The sequence below is a fragment of the Caretta caretta genome, chromosome 16 (genome assembly GCF_965140235.1).
Source record: "Caretta caretta isolate rCarCar2 chromosome 16, rCarCar1.hap1, whole genome shotgun sequence".
In the NCBI taxonomy this organism is placed as follows: domain Eukaryota; kingdom Metazoa; phylum Chordata; order Testudines; family Cheloniidae; genus Caretta; species Caretta caretta.
The window spans coordinates 944,834-962,942 of NC_134221.1; the positions used below are offsets into that span (position 1 = coordinate 944,834).

Sequence of the window (18,109 nt, forward strand, 5' to 3'; positions counted from 1 at the left end):
TATCAACTTTGTCCAGTTCGGAGGACAGAATTAAAGGAGCAGTACTGGATTCTGCTCAAGCCAGAGCTTTACCTCCGGACTCAAGGTTCCAAACAATGTGATCACTGGTTGCAGATCTCAAGGCTCACCCAGTCACAACTGCTCAGACCTCGTCTCAGGACTCAATTGTCTGGCCTGCATTTATTTGCCAAGTTGTTGCCATCTGAACTTTGTGCTGAATGTTCCCTCTTGAATATTGACTTCTCTAGATTGGCAGACAGACCCAGTCAGTGTATGTGCAGGCGTTGCCTTTGTCCTCCCTCAATCTTTGCTGACATTGGTGATGGACATGTCTTCCCTGGGGTTGGGGGCACATCTCAGTCCCCTTGAAACTCAGCGTTTATGGTCCTCATGGGACCAGTCTCTACATATCCGTTTCAGGGAGGTAAGGGCTGTCCACCTAGCCTTTCAGGCTTTCTTATCTCAGATCAAGAGAGAAATCTTGTTTGTTCTCACAGATAAAGCAGAGGCAACGTTTTACCTCAACAGGCAGGAAGAGCTTGCTCATCACCACTTTGTGAAGAGGCAGTTCACCTATGGAACTTTTGCATTGCCAGTTCAATCTCAAAGCCTCTTACCTGACCAGAACAAGCTTGAAGACCACCTAAGCAGATGGGTTATGAGTCACCATGAGTAGTCTCTGCTTGGATGTAGCCAGGTGCATTTTCCAGCAGTGGGGGAATCCCTAGGTAGACCAGTTCACAACCAAAGCCAACAGGAAATGCCATCAGTTTGTTCCCCACAAGATCATAGTCCGGATTCCATCAGAGACGCTTTCCTACTACCCTGATCGAACAAACTCTGTTACACTTTCCCCTTCTGTTCCACTCCTACACAGATATATCCTTGATATGTTTCACCTAAAACATCAGTCACTGCCAGCTAGTTCTATCAAGGTCTATTTGGCAGCAATATTTCCATCCTAATGTGGACAACTGTTCTGTATTTTCTAATACTATGACAATGAACTTTTGTAAGGTTTTGTAAACCTGGAAAGGTTGTACCTACAGATAAAGGAACCTGTTCCTCCCTGGGACTTGGACTTAGTTTTGTCAAAACTAATGGGGCTTCGTTTGAGTCTTTAGCCACGTGGCTCCTTATTACATCTATCACTTCAGCCAGGAGAGTGGCTGAGCTGTGCGGTCTGCTGTTGAAATCTCCTTACACAATTTTCTTTAAGGACAAAGTATATCTGCACCCTCATCTGAGACGTCTCTTGAAGGTGATCTCTAACTTTCATATTCACCAGTTGATTTACTTTCCTATGTTTCACCCAAAGCCACTTTCCAATAGAGAGGAGCAACGCCTGCACACCCTGGATGGTAGAAGGGCTTTGACATTCTACAGACAGGACTGAACAGCTCCATTTGTCAACCTAACTATTCATGACCATTGCAGACAGGAGGAAGGGCCTCCCAATCTCTTCACAGAAAATTGCATCGTGGATAGCCTCCAATAATTGTGTATGTTGTGATCTGGCTGGGATTTTCCCATGGAGCACAGTAACTGAGCATTCAACAAGATTGGCAACATTTAATGCGTAAGTCCATATGTGCAATCACTTGAAGAAAAACAGGTACAGTAGTAACCTTCTGTAATAGTTATTTAAGATGTCACACGTGCATTCCACGATCCACCCTCTTAATCCTCTGCATTGGAATTGTCCGGGAAGAAGGAACTGAGGGGGTTCTGGGGTGCCTGGGCCCTTTATACCAGCACTCCAAGTGTGCTCCAGCTGCCCCAGTGGGTACCACTGTGGGGAAAAATTAGATGACTGTGCACAGGGTGTGGTTACTCTAAGAATGGAAGGACATGTGCAACACATCTTGAAGAACAACAGTTATGTAAGGTGTTTTCCTCTCTTGTGACTTATCTTGGAATCTCTCCAATCATTCTTTTCTCCTGGTGTCACTTCACATTGGGCAAATACTGCCAAGGTTCGCTGTGGAGAAGTGACACTAAAAGATTGCCCTCAGGCAAACAATGTAATAATGTAATAACATTATTATTACATGTAATGTAATAACAGCCTAGTGTTTGGAAATATGTGGCCTAGGGTGCTGGGCTGTGGGTTACGTTCCCCTCACTAATACCTTGGAGCAGGGAGCTATTGCCTGGTGCTTGAACTACTAAACACTGTGTAAATGGGGAGATTAAGCATAGGAATGACATGAGCTGATTATATAGTTTCCCCTAAATACTCTGTTATTTCACCAAATTGACATGCTAAGTGCAGGGTGCTTACTCCGAAACGTGTGTTTCTCTTGATGAACAGTGTAATCAACTTGTCGCCAGAGTCTCCTGGGGCAGGAGGGTGGGAAGGGGGTACAGGCTCTGGAATGCTCTGTCACATTCTCTTCACCAGTAAACCTCAGTTTGGAGTCTGATGATATGTGACTGCCAAAGGAGCAGAGATACTGTGCTTAAAAGTGCACTGCCAGTGAGGCTGGGTGTGAACACTCGAGAGAGGAATTATATGGCAGTCCCAGCCTTTCACAGACAGTTTGCCGAGAACTTTCATAGCTACATTTTCTTGGTTTGCTGATGAAGAATACAGGAATCTTTACCAAAAACCAGGCCTCTGGAGTAGCAGGCATTTGGCTCTTTGCTTTCCAGATGCCAGTGAGGGAGTCTCAAAGACTGTGATGATTTTGGGAAGGGGAGAAATACGCCTTTCTTTTCTTACATTTGATTATAAGTGAGTTTCTTCCTGTTGTGCTAACACCCCTTCCCTGTCCCCACACCCTGTAAAGCGTGGTATTGGACATTGTTCTAAACTGTGCAGAGGAAGTAAGAAATTTTGAGAGGACACAACTGAAATGGACCTATTCTGCCTTCCATTGTGTTATATTAGTAGTGGGTGCCCTCAAACATATTTTCACATCGTAGTGGTGTGTAAATGTTGTACTTGGTATAACCTCCCTGAAATTACACACTGTCGCAGATTCAGCACTTTGCCACTTCCCCCCCATAAAACAAGTAACTTTTCTTTCCAAGGAGAGGGGCAGGTGCTGTTCTTGGGCTCTGTGATACCAATGCCGCTGGTTGCTGTGCTGTTACAAATGCTGGCCAGCTTGCTCAAAACAAGGCTCCCTGCACAGGAACCTAGTGGAAGAGATTGGCAATCAGATGTAATTCTGCTTTCATGGTTTTGTGTTTTCCTGTAAAGTTCTTGTGGCGGTTGACATATTATTAAAGCAGAGTAGACAGTGTGTTTTCAGGCTGACTGTGGGCTCCCATAATGCTAGCTCAGACCTTCTACCCATCCCCCAAATAAATATTCTTGTCAGTAAATGTTTTTTATTCTGTGGCTGTCCAGAGTGTTCAGAGCAGCTTTCCTTCTTATATAATTTTCATTGTCTTTTTGATGGGGAGATAAATCCAGAAAAGCAAACACAATATTCAAATAATGGAAACATATGCTTCTTAACATCCCCATTAAATAGCCAGAAGTGGACATCTTAAGTCTGTTAACCTGAAGACAAGGTGACCCAAAGAAGTGATGGGGCAGGGCAGAAAAAGGTGAGAGGATGGCATATGTGATTGGTAAAGCACCCTCATACACCAGATTGTTCATAGATCATAGCTATTTTAAGTGACCCAGGTACAGGCAAATGGGTAATCATATCCCCCAAACCGCCACCTCATTTGACAGCAGGTTTCACCTTCTGGGCAGCATAAGTAGAGAGGCCAAGGGCTAAATGAACATTGGGCCTAAATCTCTTTCATCCCTGTTGGAATGAACTGTAAACCATGTATATGACAGAAACCAGTTCAAGCCAGGAGGTGTGACAGCACCCCTAGAGCCAGCGCCTGTGATTCAACTTTAAACTGAACCGTACTCAAGTGTGTGGGTGAAGGCTTGATGTAGCAATGATAGCACAGAAGAATTCGTCTATTTTCATAAGTGAACAAAGTGGCCTGGTTTTGGAAGTGGAGTAATGCTTAATAGCAAATATTTTGCTGGAAACTGGGTCTGTGTGTAGGGTCAGGGCATATCATCAGGGAAGGAAAAGCTGGGGTAGGGGGAAGCCCTCAGAGCGACAGATTTTGAAAGACAAATCCTATAATACAGGGTTGGAAGGGAAGATACACAGGTAGGATAATGAAAACGATGGAAAGTTTAATTTGTCAAACTCCACTCCTAGGAACTGTTACTGATCACAAGATGGCTGCCCCCCCACCTCATATACTAATGCTGTTGTATGTATTGGAAAGAATTTTGGGAAGGGTAAAAGGTATAAATGCAGAACAAAAGGTTTCTTTACAGGCGCCGAAAGGCCGAAGGGGGAGGAAAGGAGAAAGGAACGGGTTAACTTGATGTTCCAGCTAAACCCGAAGTAAGGAGCTGACTCCAGCCCAAGGTCATTGCACACAGTCTGATATAGTAACTCCCCACTTAATGTCCTCTTGTTTAATGTTGTTTCGATCTTATGTCCCTGCTCAATTACAGAACTTTCTCCATTTAAAGTTGTGCAATGCTTCGCTATAACATCATTTGGCTGCCTGCTTTCTCCACAGCTGGCAGCCCCCTATCAGTTCCCCTACGCCCCCACCCCACAGCGCCTCCCGCCCGCCGGCAGACCCCACGGATCAGTGCCTCCCCCCGCTTCCTGCCCGCAGCAATCAGCTGGCTTGCAGCATTCAGGAGGGAGGGGGGAGGAGCGAGGACTCGGTGTGCAGGCTCCCCCTCCCTCCCCTGCCTCCTGAACGCCACAAACCAGCTGATTGCTGCAGGGAGGAGGGAGGCTGTGTGCCAAGTCCTCACTCCTTCCCACACCCTCCTGCCCCCTGAACATTGCAAGCCAGCTGATTGCCGTGGGCAGGAGGGTGGGGAGAGGAGCAAGGATGCAGCGCTCTTCCCTCCCTCCCTTTCCTGCCTCCTGCCCGCAGCAATAAGCTGGCTTGTGGTGTTCAGGAGGCAGGGGAGGGAGGAGGAGCCCACGCGCCATGTCCTCGCTCCTCCCTCCCTCCCTCCCTCCCTCCCTCCTTAATGCCGTAAGCCAGCTGATTGCCACGGGTAGGAGGCAGGGGAGGGAAGGGGGAGAAGCGAGGATGCTGTGTGCGGAGTAAAGGGGAAGGAAGGGGAGAAGAAGAGGCGGGTGAAGGGTGGGGGCTTGGGGGAAGGGGTGGAGTGGGCGGTCCAAGGGTTGAGGCCCCACTGCCCCTGGTGCTTGGGGCCACGGGGGAGGCAGCAACAAGGGACAGGACCCTGTTGCCTCTTTCAAAGGGGGGGTAAGAACCTCTCCCGGTTGGAGAGGGCTCTCACCAAAGCGGAATACAATCCCTGGGGTTCTGTGGCGGAGCTCCAAAGAAGCGTGCATACTTGGCAGGATTTGTTAGACCTGTATGCCAGGTATAAAAAGCAGAAGGGTAAAAATCTAGGGCCAGCTGTGGGATTGATATGGACTGCGGTAGCCATGTGGTATCAAATGTTGTTGGGGGCAGAAAGAGGAATTAGGGAGAAGGGAAGAGCTGTGTACCGACAGCTAGTGGAAATTGAGCAACTGAAAGTGCAAATTATTAACCAGGCGGCAACCCAAGCCTATGTCCAGAATAAGTTGCAGGCCTTAAGACAAGACTTCCAGGCGGAAAAAGCAGAATGCACCTGTCTGGAAGCAATGGCTAAGCAAGTACTGGTCCTTCAGGGGCTTGTCAAAAATTTGACCATTTGTGCTCAGCATACACCGCAACGGCAGTGTGCCCGCCATAAAAAAAAAAAAATCAAACAGTTAAAACATCAGTTGGCCGTACGTTCAGTCCAGGTGGCAAGCCTCATGGGGGATGAATCGGGTGACCCTTGTAAGGGCTTTAATCTCTCCCTTTGTAAGAATCCTCAATTTTGGGTGGAACCTTGTTGCACCCCTCATTAAGACCGAGGAGAGGTCCAGTGGTAAAGGGGAAAAAGGTCATATGTACACCCCCCCAATTGCAAAAAAAAAAAGCACCCCATGGGGTAATTATGAAGAGGAAAGGGACCAGGAGAGGTGGGGGCTAGTTAAGGAGCCTACCCCCCTTGCTAAATTGGTAGTGGAACAAAACCTGCGCCCATGAAAAGGAACGGTTCGGCAAAAAAAGCAAGATCGGGCCTAAAAAAGCAGGCGGGCAACAAATAAAAAAAAATTTAAAAACAGGTTAAAAGCCCTACGGGCATAATAGCAAAAACAAAAAGTGCAAACATAAAAAATTCAACCCCCCAAAATAATATTTAAAATAATAAAATCTAAATTAATTAAAATATCATTTAAAAAATTAGCAAATTTTTAAAAAGGTAAAAAGTTAACTCTGCAAATTCTGGAGGGAATTAAGCAGTTAAACATTGTAAAAGTATTAAAAAGAAAGTTCTTGGTTTCTTTGCAGCCATTCTGAAGGAAAAATGGGCCCTTTTTCTAAAGGAATGTCTGTAAATAATCCAGGTAAAAAGACTATCTAAGTAAAACCATTTGACTATAAACGAGCTAGTCAAATTTTGCTTAAAAAAAACACTCCTGGTGTGTATAATCTTTGTTTTATAGGTTAAAAATAAATTAAATTTTAAATAATACCACTAAAATCCATTTAAATCTTTCATTCAAAGTTGCAAAACCAAAAACCACTTTTTGCCAGACACAGGTAACTAGTGTTGTTTAACTTTGGTATTTAGCATTTAACCCTTAAGGTAACTCAATGCTTTACAAAATTTAAAATGTTTTTAAATAAAAACCAGTTGTGACTGCAGCAGGGCTGTCAAAGTCAAAAAAATAAAAAAAGACTTTAATTTTGCTTTTTGGTAACAAAATAGCAAATAAAAAGCTCTTTAAAAAAAAAAAAAGACAGTGCCCCACACTAAGCCTTAAAATGGCTCTGTGTAATCAAAATGTCACTTTGCTAAAAATACATAAAAATTCTATAAGCACAAAAAAACCAGTTACACCTTATATAAAAATTAATATGGCTAATGTTATGAAAATTAAATTATAAAAAAATGTGCATTTTCCCCAATGTATATTATAAAAGGGATAAAAAAAAATGCAAACAACATATTATACTACTTAATTAAAATCCTATTAGGGCGCCAAAGGATAGGCTGTGTTTTCTTTTAAATCGCTGTGTGTTTTAAAAGCAAAAGTTAAAAATTAAAAGTAATCAAAACTCTGGTAAAAGTTGATTGTGTCCTTTTTAAGACAGAGTCTCTAAGCTGCTAATGGCTTTGAATCCAAAAGCAAGCCAAAAAGCATCTGTGTTAATGCAAATTACCGAACTAATAAAGATAAAAGCCATTAAAACCTGGCCTGCCTATAAAATAAAAACAGGAAAATATGGGAGTAATTCTTCTGTTTTGCCTGCAACCAGGAAGGGTATTTATAAAGTGTGTGTGTGTGTGTGTATATATATATATTTATATTTAAGCAATAAGCTGGCACCCCCAAAGGGGTAAAGCCAGCTAAAAAGCCACCCAAAATACCATGAATCTACTGTTACAATAAAAATTACGTTTTGTGTTCCATGTTTTGTCTTGTCTTGTCTTGTTGCTAGCAGTGTTGTGTACCAAATGCTGCAAAAAAACCTCCTCAGGTAGCAGACACCATATTAAAAAAAATTAGTTTTAAAGCAAAAATTATAAATACTGTAAACCTAAAAATAATTAAAAATAAATTAAACTCTCTGTCCCAGCTACAAAACAGCCTAATACAAAAACAAATAAAAATAAAAAATCATACTGCTATTGCACATGGGATGTACTAAAATGCAAATACTGCTTTATCCACCTTAAAACACAAAATGTTTTGGGTTATATCAAAAAACACTAAGGTTTTAATACACTTGCTAAAGCAAAGCAAAAAATTACTGTTTAATACTTATCAATACAAATAAATGCAGTATTTTTCTGGCATAATAAAGCTAGACCTTTTAAATAAAAAAAATATTATTAAAAACACACACCAACAAGCTCTAAAAGCAAAAATATAAAAAGTTAGCCCTCTCCTCATATGGCACATAAAATCCTTCTGGCTACCCCAGTCCTTGAGCCAGTGGGCTGGGGAGAAAGGAAGGCTATTAAACACCAGGTGAGTGGACTTCTCAAAAGGGGGTGTGCTTGTCCTTGCCTGTTGCTCCAAAGCCCTGTAGTAAAAACATTTCACTAATATCCTATATATAAAATAAATTAAATAATAAAACTAAAGTACTATATAATGGGCAATATGTATGTATTAATTCCTAAAAAAAGAAAAGGAGTACTTGTGGCACCTTAGAGACTAACCAATTTATTTGAGCATGAGCTTTCGTGAGCTACAGCTCACTTCATCAGATGTTGATCATACATCTGATGAAGTGAGCTGTAGCTCACGAAAGCTCATGCTCAAATAAATTGGTTAGTCTCTAAGGTGCCACAAGTTTTCCTAAAAAAAATATTTTTTAAAAATAAAAATGTTAGCAACCTGTTAATAAACAAATATAAATATAATATAAATACTGTGTTTACCAATAATCACATTTACCGTTTGCCACAACCAAAAAAGTCTCAGTTTTGCCCAGTTGAGGGAGGAGCTATGTAAGAGCAAAGCCATAAAGGCAGCTTTTAAATTTAAAAAAAAAAAAAAAAAAAAAAAGCCAAATGTAAAAAAAATCATTGTTAAAGTCATCTGCGGATGGCAAATTAAAAATACAGTAATGTTGCAAAAGCTGGGGAAGGCGGCCCACACTCTAAACGTCAAGTGGGTGTGTCCGTACCCCATTGTAAATCGCATCTCCCCGGTAGTGTACCAGCTTCAGCTACCTGGCAAACTAAAATGGGCACAGGCCAATGAGCTCAAAACATGTTTCTCCCTATGTTTCTGGTCATGGCGTCGTGGGCTTCGGTTGTGGACCAGCCACCTGCCTGGACCGTCCGGGTTTCCAGCAATCCATAAAATTATCTAAATAATTATAATGCTAAAAACAAAAAATACCTCCAAAGGCTCTCCCTGGCTCGAGCTGCTAATGGGGCCCAAGCCATAGTGTGGTAAAAGGCTAAAGGGAAGGTGCCTTAAAAACAGTGCACAGGCCGGATAGACGCAGCAGGGCCACGGCAAAGTATGTGGTGGGTGGCCCCAAACCTCCCCTGGATCCCATGAAAACAAACCCTGTTCTTCCTGTGCTGGCCTAAAATAAAAGTAAAACAAAAAGCCCTTTGGCAAGCAATAGCAGTTACTAATCTCAAAATGTAATATTGTTGTTGTAACCTTATAAATCAAGCAAACAACATCCATAACAAAAGCCAAAAAGGTCTGTAACAAAACAATTAATAATTTAGAAAGTTTTTCATCCATGCCTCAGTTTCCCCAATACGCACATTTGTGGTGGTCTCTTTCTTTCTCTCTTGCTTTGTTAACAAAACAAGGCAGTAATAGCAAGAGCCCAAGGACACCCCAAATAGGTGGAACCGCTCTTGCTGCTTCGGGCCTGCAAAATTTGTCAGTGTGGTACAATGTATGTATGGTGGCACGTCTGTGGGAATTCTTGGGTGTCTGATGCTTTTGTCCTCCTTTATTGATTTTACCACTGTTCAAAATTAACCATAATAAAAAATAAAAGGTCAATTATTCATTGGCGGGGGGGAGCAGTTGTGGCTTAGCATCCTGGGAATGTGGCATCACATATTATCTGGAATTGGGTGGTCCGTTGTGACATGTGGGAGGTGGCTCCCCAAAATGACATGGCTAAACAATATGTGCTGACTACATCTTCCCAACTATCAGCACATATAAATTGCAAAGGGAAATACCTGGAAATTATGGCCTATAAAGGCCCTTCAAATAATATATTAAAAAAAGACAATGCCAGGCCACTTTTACGAGGTGAGTCATCACATCTGCTGGGAAGGGGAGGCATCGGGATATGCCCCCACTAAGGCCCATGTGTTTACCAATACCTCTGCATGTGTTTGGAGGACCACCTACCCCAGGGTGTCCCTTAATTTGCTGTTACACTCGCAGACCCAAAATTTGTCAATGCATTGGCCCGCGGTTATGCAAAATATGGTCAATATCTGTAACTATGTTATGTTTAATTTTTCATAAATTACACCCAATGTTTTCCTGCCCTTGACTTACACCGAGGAACAACTATCCATATTCCAAACAAATGCCTCATCCTTTACCATGTTGCAGCACACGTTTAATCTAACAAAAGCTGCCTTTGCTACAGCTATCTGGATGGGGCATCTATGCCAACAGGGGGACATGTTATGCCATGTTACTAATGAAGCCAAAAGCCACTACTGGCTAGTGTATGCAATTGTTCTCGCCCTAACAATTCTGTTCGTGCTATATTGCTGCTTGTGTAAAAGGCCAATGGTGACACTAGCCACCATGTCAAAAAAAGGGTAAAAACCTAAATGGTGACCCCTCACAATAAAATGTTGATTCGGGGTCAAGAGGGAGACTGTCACAAGATGGCTGCCCCCCTCCAGGGGGTCTCCTGGGTAAACACCAGCCTCATATGTTGCTAATGCTGTTGTATGTATTGGAAAGAATTTCGGGAAGGGTTAAAGGTATAAATGCGGAACAAAAGGTTTCTTTACAGGCGGTGAAAGGCCGAAGGGGGAGGAAAGGAGGAAGGAACGGGTTAACTTGATGTTCCAGCTAAACCCGAAGTAAGGAGCTGACTTCAGCCCAAGGACATTGCACATACTCTGATACATGCCAAGACAGAAGGGGGGGAGTCCACCCCCCCGACCAGCTGTGAGAAAGGAGCATTGCTGAACAAAATTGCAGGGACCACAAAAAAAGTAAAACAACAAGGTCAGCAAAAAATAATAATAAGCGTCTCACTGCCCTAAAGCTAATATGTGTTTAAAAAAGCAACGAATGGCCGGTTTAAACTGGTACACAAAGCTTAAAAATCAAAAGCCCTGCCCCCCAAGCCCCAGGGACTTAAAAACCCTCCCCAAAGCTAAAGCAAGTAAAAAATCAATAGCGGACCCTAAATAACCCGTGCCTGGGTTAAAAACTCCCGTCCACCCCTCCCCCTCTTCTTCTTACATTACACCCAGGCTTGGCCAGCCTCGGGTAGTGCGGGTGTAAGTATAAAAGTGGGTTGGGGCTTGGGATACTAACACTTTCTTCTGTCCTTTAAGTAACGTGGGGAATAAAATCCCCAGCACTCTCCGCTGTTGTTTTATTATTTTATTAATAAAGCTTTAAAACTCGGTTACTTGGTGTGTTCCGTCATCTGCTCCCCTAACAATCCTGCGTCCTCAGCCTAATCACCTGATGTCTCAGGCAAATTAGTAACAAAAATCTGTCACACCAGCACCTGTGCTTCAACCTTAAACTGAACTGTACTCAAGTGTGTGGGTGGAGGCTAGATGTAGCAATGAGAGCACAAAAGAGTTCCTCTGTTTTCATAGGTGAACAAAGTGACCTGGTTTTGGAAGTGGAGTAATGCTTAACAGCAGAGCTTTTGCTGGAAACTGGGTCTGCGTGTAGGGTCAGGGCATATCATCAGGGAAGGAAAAGCTGGGGTAAAGGGAAGCCCTCAGAGCGACAGATTTTGAAAGACAAATCCTATAATACAGGGTTGGAAGGGAAGATGCACAGGTAGGATAATGAAAACCATGGAAAGTTTAATTTGTCAAACTCCACTCCTAGGAATTGTTACTGGTGGTGAGTGAACAAGCTGATATTGGGGGCACACAACTTGTAATGTTTGGGTGATATTCGAACCCCCTGGTAATAATTACCCATTCTTCCCTGGGGTTTCAGAAACCATTATAAAGTCCCTCTCCCCCAATCTCTCTCCCTTTGAAGTTGTTTTGGTGGGGACATTCAGGAGGTCTTTGCAAGTTTATTCAGTTTTGTTGTTTTTCTGTATGAATTAAGGGAAACCAAAGAAACAACACTCAGTATATAATGCAAAAAGGTGATAAGGAAGCATGTTCTAGCTATAAAACTAGGGAACTGGGAATGGAGATCTGGATTCTACTCCTGGCTCTGTTACAAACTTGCTGTGGGACCTTGGGCAAGTCATCTCCTGTCCCTTTGCCTCAGTTTCATCATATGCAAAACAGAAAAAGACTTGGAATTTCAATGGTGCCTAAGGAACTTAGAACCCAACTCCTTTTGAAATTCAGTGGGAATTGGACACCTAACCCCCTTGGTCTCCTTTGAAAAATCTTAGCTATGCTACTTACTTTGCAGGTGCTGTGAGGCTTAATTAGAGTTAAAAGAAAAGGAGTACTTGTGGCACCTTAGAGACTAACAAATTTATTTGAGCATAAGCTTTCGTGAGCTACAGCTCACTTCATCGGATGCATGCAGTGGAAAATACAGTGAGTAGATTTATATACACAGAGAACATGAAACAATGGATGTTACCATACACACTGTAACAAGTGTGATCAGGTAAGGTGAGCTATTACCAGCAGGAGAGCGGGGGCGGGGGGAAACCTTTTGTAGTGATAATCAAGGTGGGCCATTTCCAGCAGTTGACAAGAACGTGTGAGGAACAGTGGTGGGGTGGGGGGTGCGAATAAACATGGGGAAATAGTTTTACTTTGTGTAATGAGACATCCAGTCTTTATTCAAGCCTAAGTTAATGGTGTCCAGTTTGCAAATTAATTCCAATTTAGCAGTCTCTCGTTGGAGTCTGTTTTTGAAGTTTTTTGTTGAAGAATTGCCACTTTTAGGTCTGTAATCGAGTGACCAAAGAGATTGAAGTGTTCTCTGACTGGTTTTTGAATGTTATAATTCTTGACGTCTGATTTGTGTCCATTTCATAGAATCATAGAATATAAGGGTTGGAAGGGACCCCAGAAGGTCATCTAGTCCAACCCCCTGCTCGAAGCAGGACCAATTCCCAGTTAAATCATCAATTATTCTTTTACGTAGAGACTGTCCAGTTTGGCCAATGTACATGGCAGAGGGACATTGCTGTCACATGATGGCATCTATCACATTGGTAGATGTGCAGGTGAACGAGCCTCTGATAGTGTGACTGATGTGATTAGGCCCTATGATGGTGTTCCCTGAATAGATATGTGGACACAGTTGGCAACAGGCTTTGTTGCAAGGTTAGGTTCCTGGGTTAGTGTTTTTGTTGTGTGGTGTATGGTTGCTGGTGAGTATTTGCTTCAGGTTGGGCTTCTCCTAGCCTACAGCACCTTGACAGGAGACTTTTATGCATCCTGTCAAGGTGCCCTGCCCCAAGACAGGAGAATGACAACCTCTCCTTAGTCTTGCACCAAAGCTCACCTGAACAACACCCAGGGCCTTCCCAAGTGCATCCATGTTCAGAGCTTCAACCTACCTGGTATGGACACCCATGGGTGCCAACACCCATTTCTTTTCCCCCACCTAAGTGGCCATACTGGGACCCATAGGCAGCCTACAGAAGTTATTCTTCTAGGCTAGAGACTCTCATGTCTACTATAGAGAGACAGCAAGGCGATCTCCTTCAGTCTCTCTTTCTGGAGTCCCAGAACCTCAAGAAGAAACTTTTTTGAGGAACAGGAGGCCAGACTAGAGGATATTACTCCTCCAATGAATATCTCTTCATTCTCACTGGATGAAGCTGTCATGCCCCCTCCACCATCAATGTCAGATGATTTCAAACTCTTTCAGGACCTCACTAAGAGGATTATCTGCACACTCTAGATTCCCCTCGTAGAGGTAAAAGAATTGCATCACAAATTATTAGACATACTGTATATGACCTCCTCATCAAGGATTGCTCTCCCAGTCAGTGCAGTGCTCTTGGATCCCACCAAGATTATTTGATACACACTGGCTTCCATAGCACCGACATGCAAAAGGGCCGATTAAAAAAATATTATGTCCAAGTCCAAGGATGTGGACTTCTATTTTCACATCCCTCATCGAATTCCATAGCATGTGGAAGACAGCACCATACTTAGTCTATCGCTTATGACAAGGACTGGAAAAGGTTTCATGTATTCAGCAGAAAAGTGTATTCTTCTGCAACCCTGCAGATCAGGATGCAAATTTCCAGGCCCTAATGGCCAAATATGACCACACCAATTATTGGAAACATAGTGCCTTTATTGACTTCCTGCCAACCGAACAAAAAGAACAGTTTCAAGCCATCATCAGTGAAGGTCAGCTAATAGCGAGGACAGAGCTATAGACTTGTGACATTACCCAGGGTACAGTCTGGACTGTTGAACAGCTGTGTCCCCTTAATTCTCTAGCCTGGGGTGCCTTTTACACTGCTTTGCTGTCAGAACAACCACACCTGCCCTGTTCACACAGCCTTCAGCATGCAAATTCACTCCCAGCTAAACACATGAGCACTATGACTAGTCACTCATAAATTACACACTGGGTGTCACCTGCAAATTCCTGGTCCCAGCCTTGTTCCCCCAGGAATTTGCGTTTTGTGCTGCTCAGTACCCTTCTGAACAGTACAAGCTCATAGAAAGTCTGTCATTTCATCAAAGGAAAATCATAATGCACCAGCCTTGTTATCCCAAATGGAGGTTCTCCCACTCTTGAATCCAAACACACTGGTTAAGATAAAACAATAAGATAAGTTATTTACTACAGAAAAATAGATTTTAAGTGATTAAAAGTGATGATGCATAAAAGTCAGGATTGGTTCTAAAAGAAAATAAATGTAAAATGCAAGCTAATGGCTAACTTAACAAACTAACAGAATTCAAAGCGAAGGCTTTCCTCACCATACACTGTGGTAAATTTCACAGGCTGTGGTAAATTTCCTTTCAGCTTGGGACCCCTCCCCCTTAGTTCAGTGTCCTTCAGGTATTCATTGATGTCATGAGCAGAGAGATGGGAGGAGGAGTGAAGACAAGCCTTATCCTCCCCTCTTTTTAATTCAATTTCTTGTGCTGGAAACGTCCTTGCTGTGTCATGGTGACAAAACAGTCCCTTGTGGACATGAAGTTTGAATTGTCTCTGTGATGGAATGTAAAGTTCTTGTTGTCACCTTTCCCCCGCTGGAGAATGGCTGCTTAAGCAGGTGATAGCTCTTTGACACCTGGCTGGGGCCAGTGTGTCTTTGTCTCTGGTTTGTGGACAGCATGTTTTAGTAACAATCATACAGCAGAGTCTGATAACTTCACATATAGTGTTGCTACACATATTTCCACGGGATAATGATATTCAGCAGATTATGACTTTTCAAATGATACCTCACAAGACATACACTGTACAAAATTTCTCTTAGTCTTGTGAAAGTGGTGAAGATAATAGCAGCAGCCCGCTCAGTGTCAACGGCGGTGGTGATGAGACCAGCTTCCTGGTTACGACTTTCAGGATTACCAAAGAAGGTACATACCTAAGTTCCCTGTAAGCTGCCACATAGCAGCCTATTAAGCACCACGCACGTGCTCAGGGAACCCACCCAGCTTTTCAAAGACTAATTGTAGTTTGTCTCTCTCTGTTGTGTTGGTGCACTGCTTGCCCTCTGACTAGTTCTCTCACTCTATAAGTGTGTGTGAGTTAAGGGTACACACAAATATAGAACTTCTGCACATTCATCTCTACCTGCCAAGACCCAAGCCTGTTATTAAAACTTCAAAATTAGGGACACCAAGGAATGATTCATGCAGGAAACTTAAAATGCAGAGGGATCTTCCCTTTAGTGTTATAGTAACTTTCTGTAACATTAGGTTCATGATTCTTTGTTTCTAATGTGAATAATTTTCCATGAAAGACAAGAGGAGACACCAGGTTTGCATGAAAGGTGCGGGACTTTAAATCTAAAATCGCTGAAGTCCGTCAATGGGTTTCTCTGTGCTGCAGCTGGGAGTGAGCCTCCCAGTCGGGGTAGACAGACTTGCATTAGCAGGGCTCAACCTAGCTCGTTAATAATAGCAGTGTAGACATTATGGCTTGGGCTTGGGCTTTGAAGCCCATCTGACCGGCTAGATTTGAGAACCTGAGCTCCAGCAGAAGCCACAACATATACAGTTATTTGTGGCATGCTAGCTCAAGCCCTGCTTCACAAGTCTGTTTTCCCGGGCTCACTCCTAGCTGCAGTGCAGCCATTCCCAAAGTCAGGGACCTTGTAGAGGTATGCTACTTAGTCAGGGTCTGATGGTACTAGCTGTTATCCCACTCCTTCTGTGTATGCCTAACCTTTTTTGCTCTCAAGGTCAATTGTTTGAGTGTATGGGCTTCAATTACCACTTAAAGCCACTGAAATTCCAGTAGCGAGCACTGTGTCATCCAGGGTGCAGGTCTCTGTCTTTTTAATTTTATTTTTAAGATCATGGTCAACTGCCAGACCTAGTAAGACTCTCAGGGCTTGTCTACACGGCACGTCCAAGTGCACAAGGGGGTGAGATTTGTAAAAATGCAGTGGTGTGCCGCTCTCTGTAAAGAGAGAGAATCTCCTTAAACACTTCACTGCGGGTGGGAGGCCAGTGCATACTGTACCATGGAAAACTGGAGTCTTGGGCACCAAGGGAGCAGTAGTTATGTAGATTGTATTTTTATTCCATTTCTAAAGTGAAAACCCATTAACCTGATTCTTGTTGTGAAGCCCTGCGTTGCACCTGCAGCGACTGTGGTTTGCTCTGGGGAAGGTGTCTGTGTTTGTTTCTGTCTGAGTGAAGCGTTTAGGTGGCTTTGTGTTTGTTTCTCTTCTAGGATAATGCGGGTGCAGCCAAGTGTAGTGCTGGGTGTGGCCCACAGTGTTGTAAAGAGGATGTCCTCATTTGTGAGGCAGATTGACTTTGCCTTGGACTGGATGGAAGTGGAGGCTGGACGAGCTGTTTACAGGTGAGATGTGAGCAAAAGGCCCATGTTTTGTAAGCTCCAATACCCCCGCTGGAATGATATCAAAGGTTTCAAAAAGAAAAGGAGTACTTGTGGCACCTTAGAGACTAACCAATTTATTTGAGCATGAGCTTTCGTGAGCAGTGAGCTGTGGCTCACGAAAGCTCATGCTCAAATAAATTGGTTAGTCTCTAAGGTGCCACAAGTACTCCTTTTCTTTTTGCAAATACAGACTAACACGGCTGTTACTCTGAAAGGTTTCAAAGTCATACACAAATAAATAAGAGTGCTTTACCTAACTGTCATCCCCCATGGAGTCACACTGCTTGCTCACTGGGGCAGGCTCATCAACAAGTGTATGAAGGGTTCATCTGTCTGCCTTTTGAGGGGTTTCTCTTGTGCCCATCAGCATAGTCTTTAAGGACTTTTCAGCCTCGTGGTTTTCATTTACATTAGTGAGAATGGGATGCTAAATCCCTGCATGCTGCTTTGGTGTAAATTCTTTGGTACCTTTCTGATGTAGCAAAACAGATAACACATAGATAACTAAGACAATAACAATTTATATAGACAGGTTTTGTTTGCCAGTAAAGTCTTCCGTGTGTGCAGAGGATAAAAACTCGTCTCTGCCTCAAGGAGCTTACAGTCTGAAATAAACCAACTGAAAGGGAACTCAGGTTTGCCTAACAGTAAATTAAAACTGACTTTACAGCACTTAATATATGTACTGGGCCAAATTCCTCCTTGGATAGCTCCATTAGATTTCTAGAGTTAGCTGTGATTTAAATTTGATCCACTGCATGAAAGCAACAGCTGGGAGGACAAAGCTCTGATTTGCAATTAGCAGAAATAGCAGGTAACTGTAATTCTAGTTTTTTGTAGATTTTGCAATGTCATTACTAATAGAAATCTCAAATACTTGATCAGTGCATGAAAACATCGTGTGTCGATGGGGAAATTTGTTTTAAATCAAATGGCCGGGCTATGCCCTAGTATTGGTTCCAATATCAAAGTTTTAAGCCCAGCTTGTATCCTTCATTGTGCTGGAGACCTGAATGCCAAACAGCGTTCTGCCATATCTACAGTTGGGCTTGAACCCAGGCAAAGGCTACAGCTTCACACCATGCATAGGCTCTCCCACCAGAAGAGGAGGCTGAGGTTTGAGTCAAGCAACTCACCCACACAGTTTGTTCTCTTCTCTCTGCACAATTGCCCTATTCCCAGAGTTCAATGATTTTCCTGAAGCCTGTTTGCTTTGCTAGGGAATGTTCAAATTCCATCTGTCTGCCTGGTGACCTAAAACCAACCAGTTGTTGATTATATATAGTAAAAGATGAAAGGTGTTTGCT

General features: G+C 43.1%; 1 protein-coding gene across 5 annotated transcripts in view; it reads left to right on the plus strand.

The window, feature by feature from the left end:
* The window catches only part of PNPLA7 (patatin like domain 7, lysophospholipase), a 437,365-nt gene that overhangs the window by 143,289 nt on the left and 275,967 nt on the right, over positions 1–18,109 (plus strand). For all 5 annotated transcript variants that reach the window (XR_012665266.1, XM_048823395.2, XM_048823397.2 and 2 more), the window contains one exon: positions 16,632–16,763. Coding sequence is in view for 4 of the 5 variants with exons in the window: in XM_048823395.2 (XP_048679352.2) it covers positions 16,632–16,763 (132 nt within the window). In the remaining variant the exon portion in view is untranslated. The remainder of the gene's footprint in view (positions 1–16,631; positions 16,764–18,109) is intronic.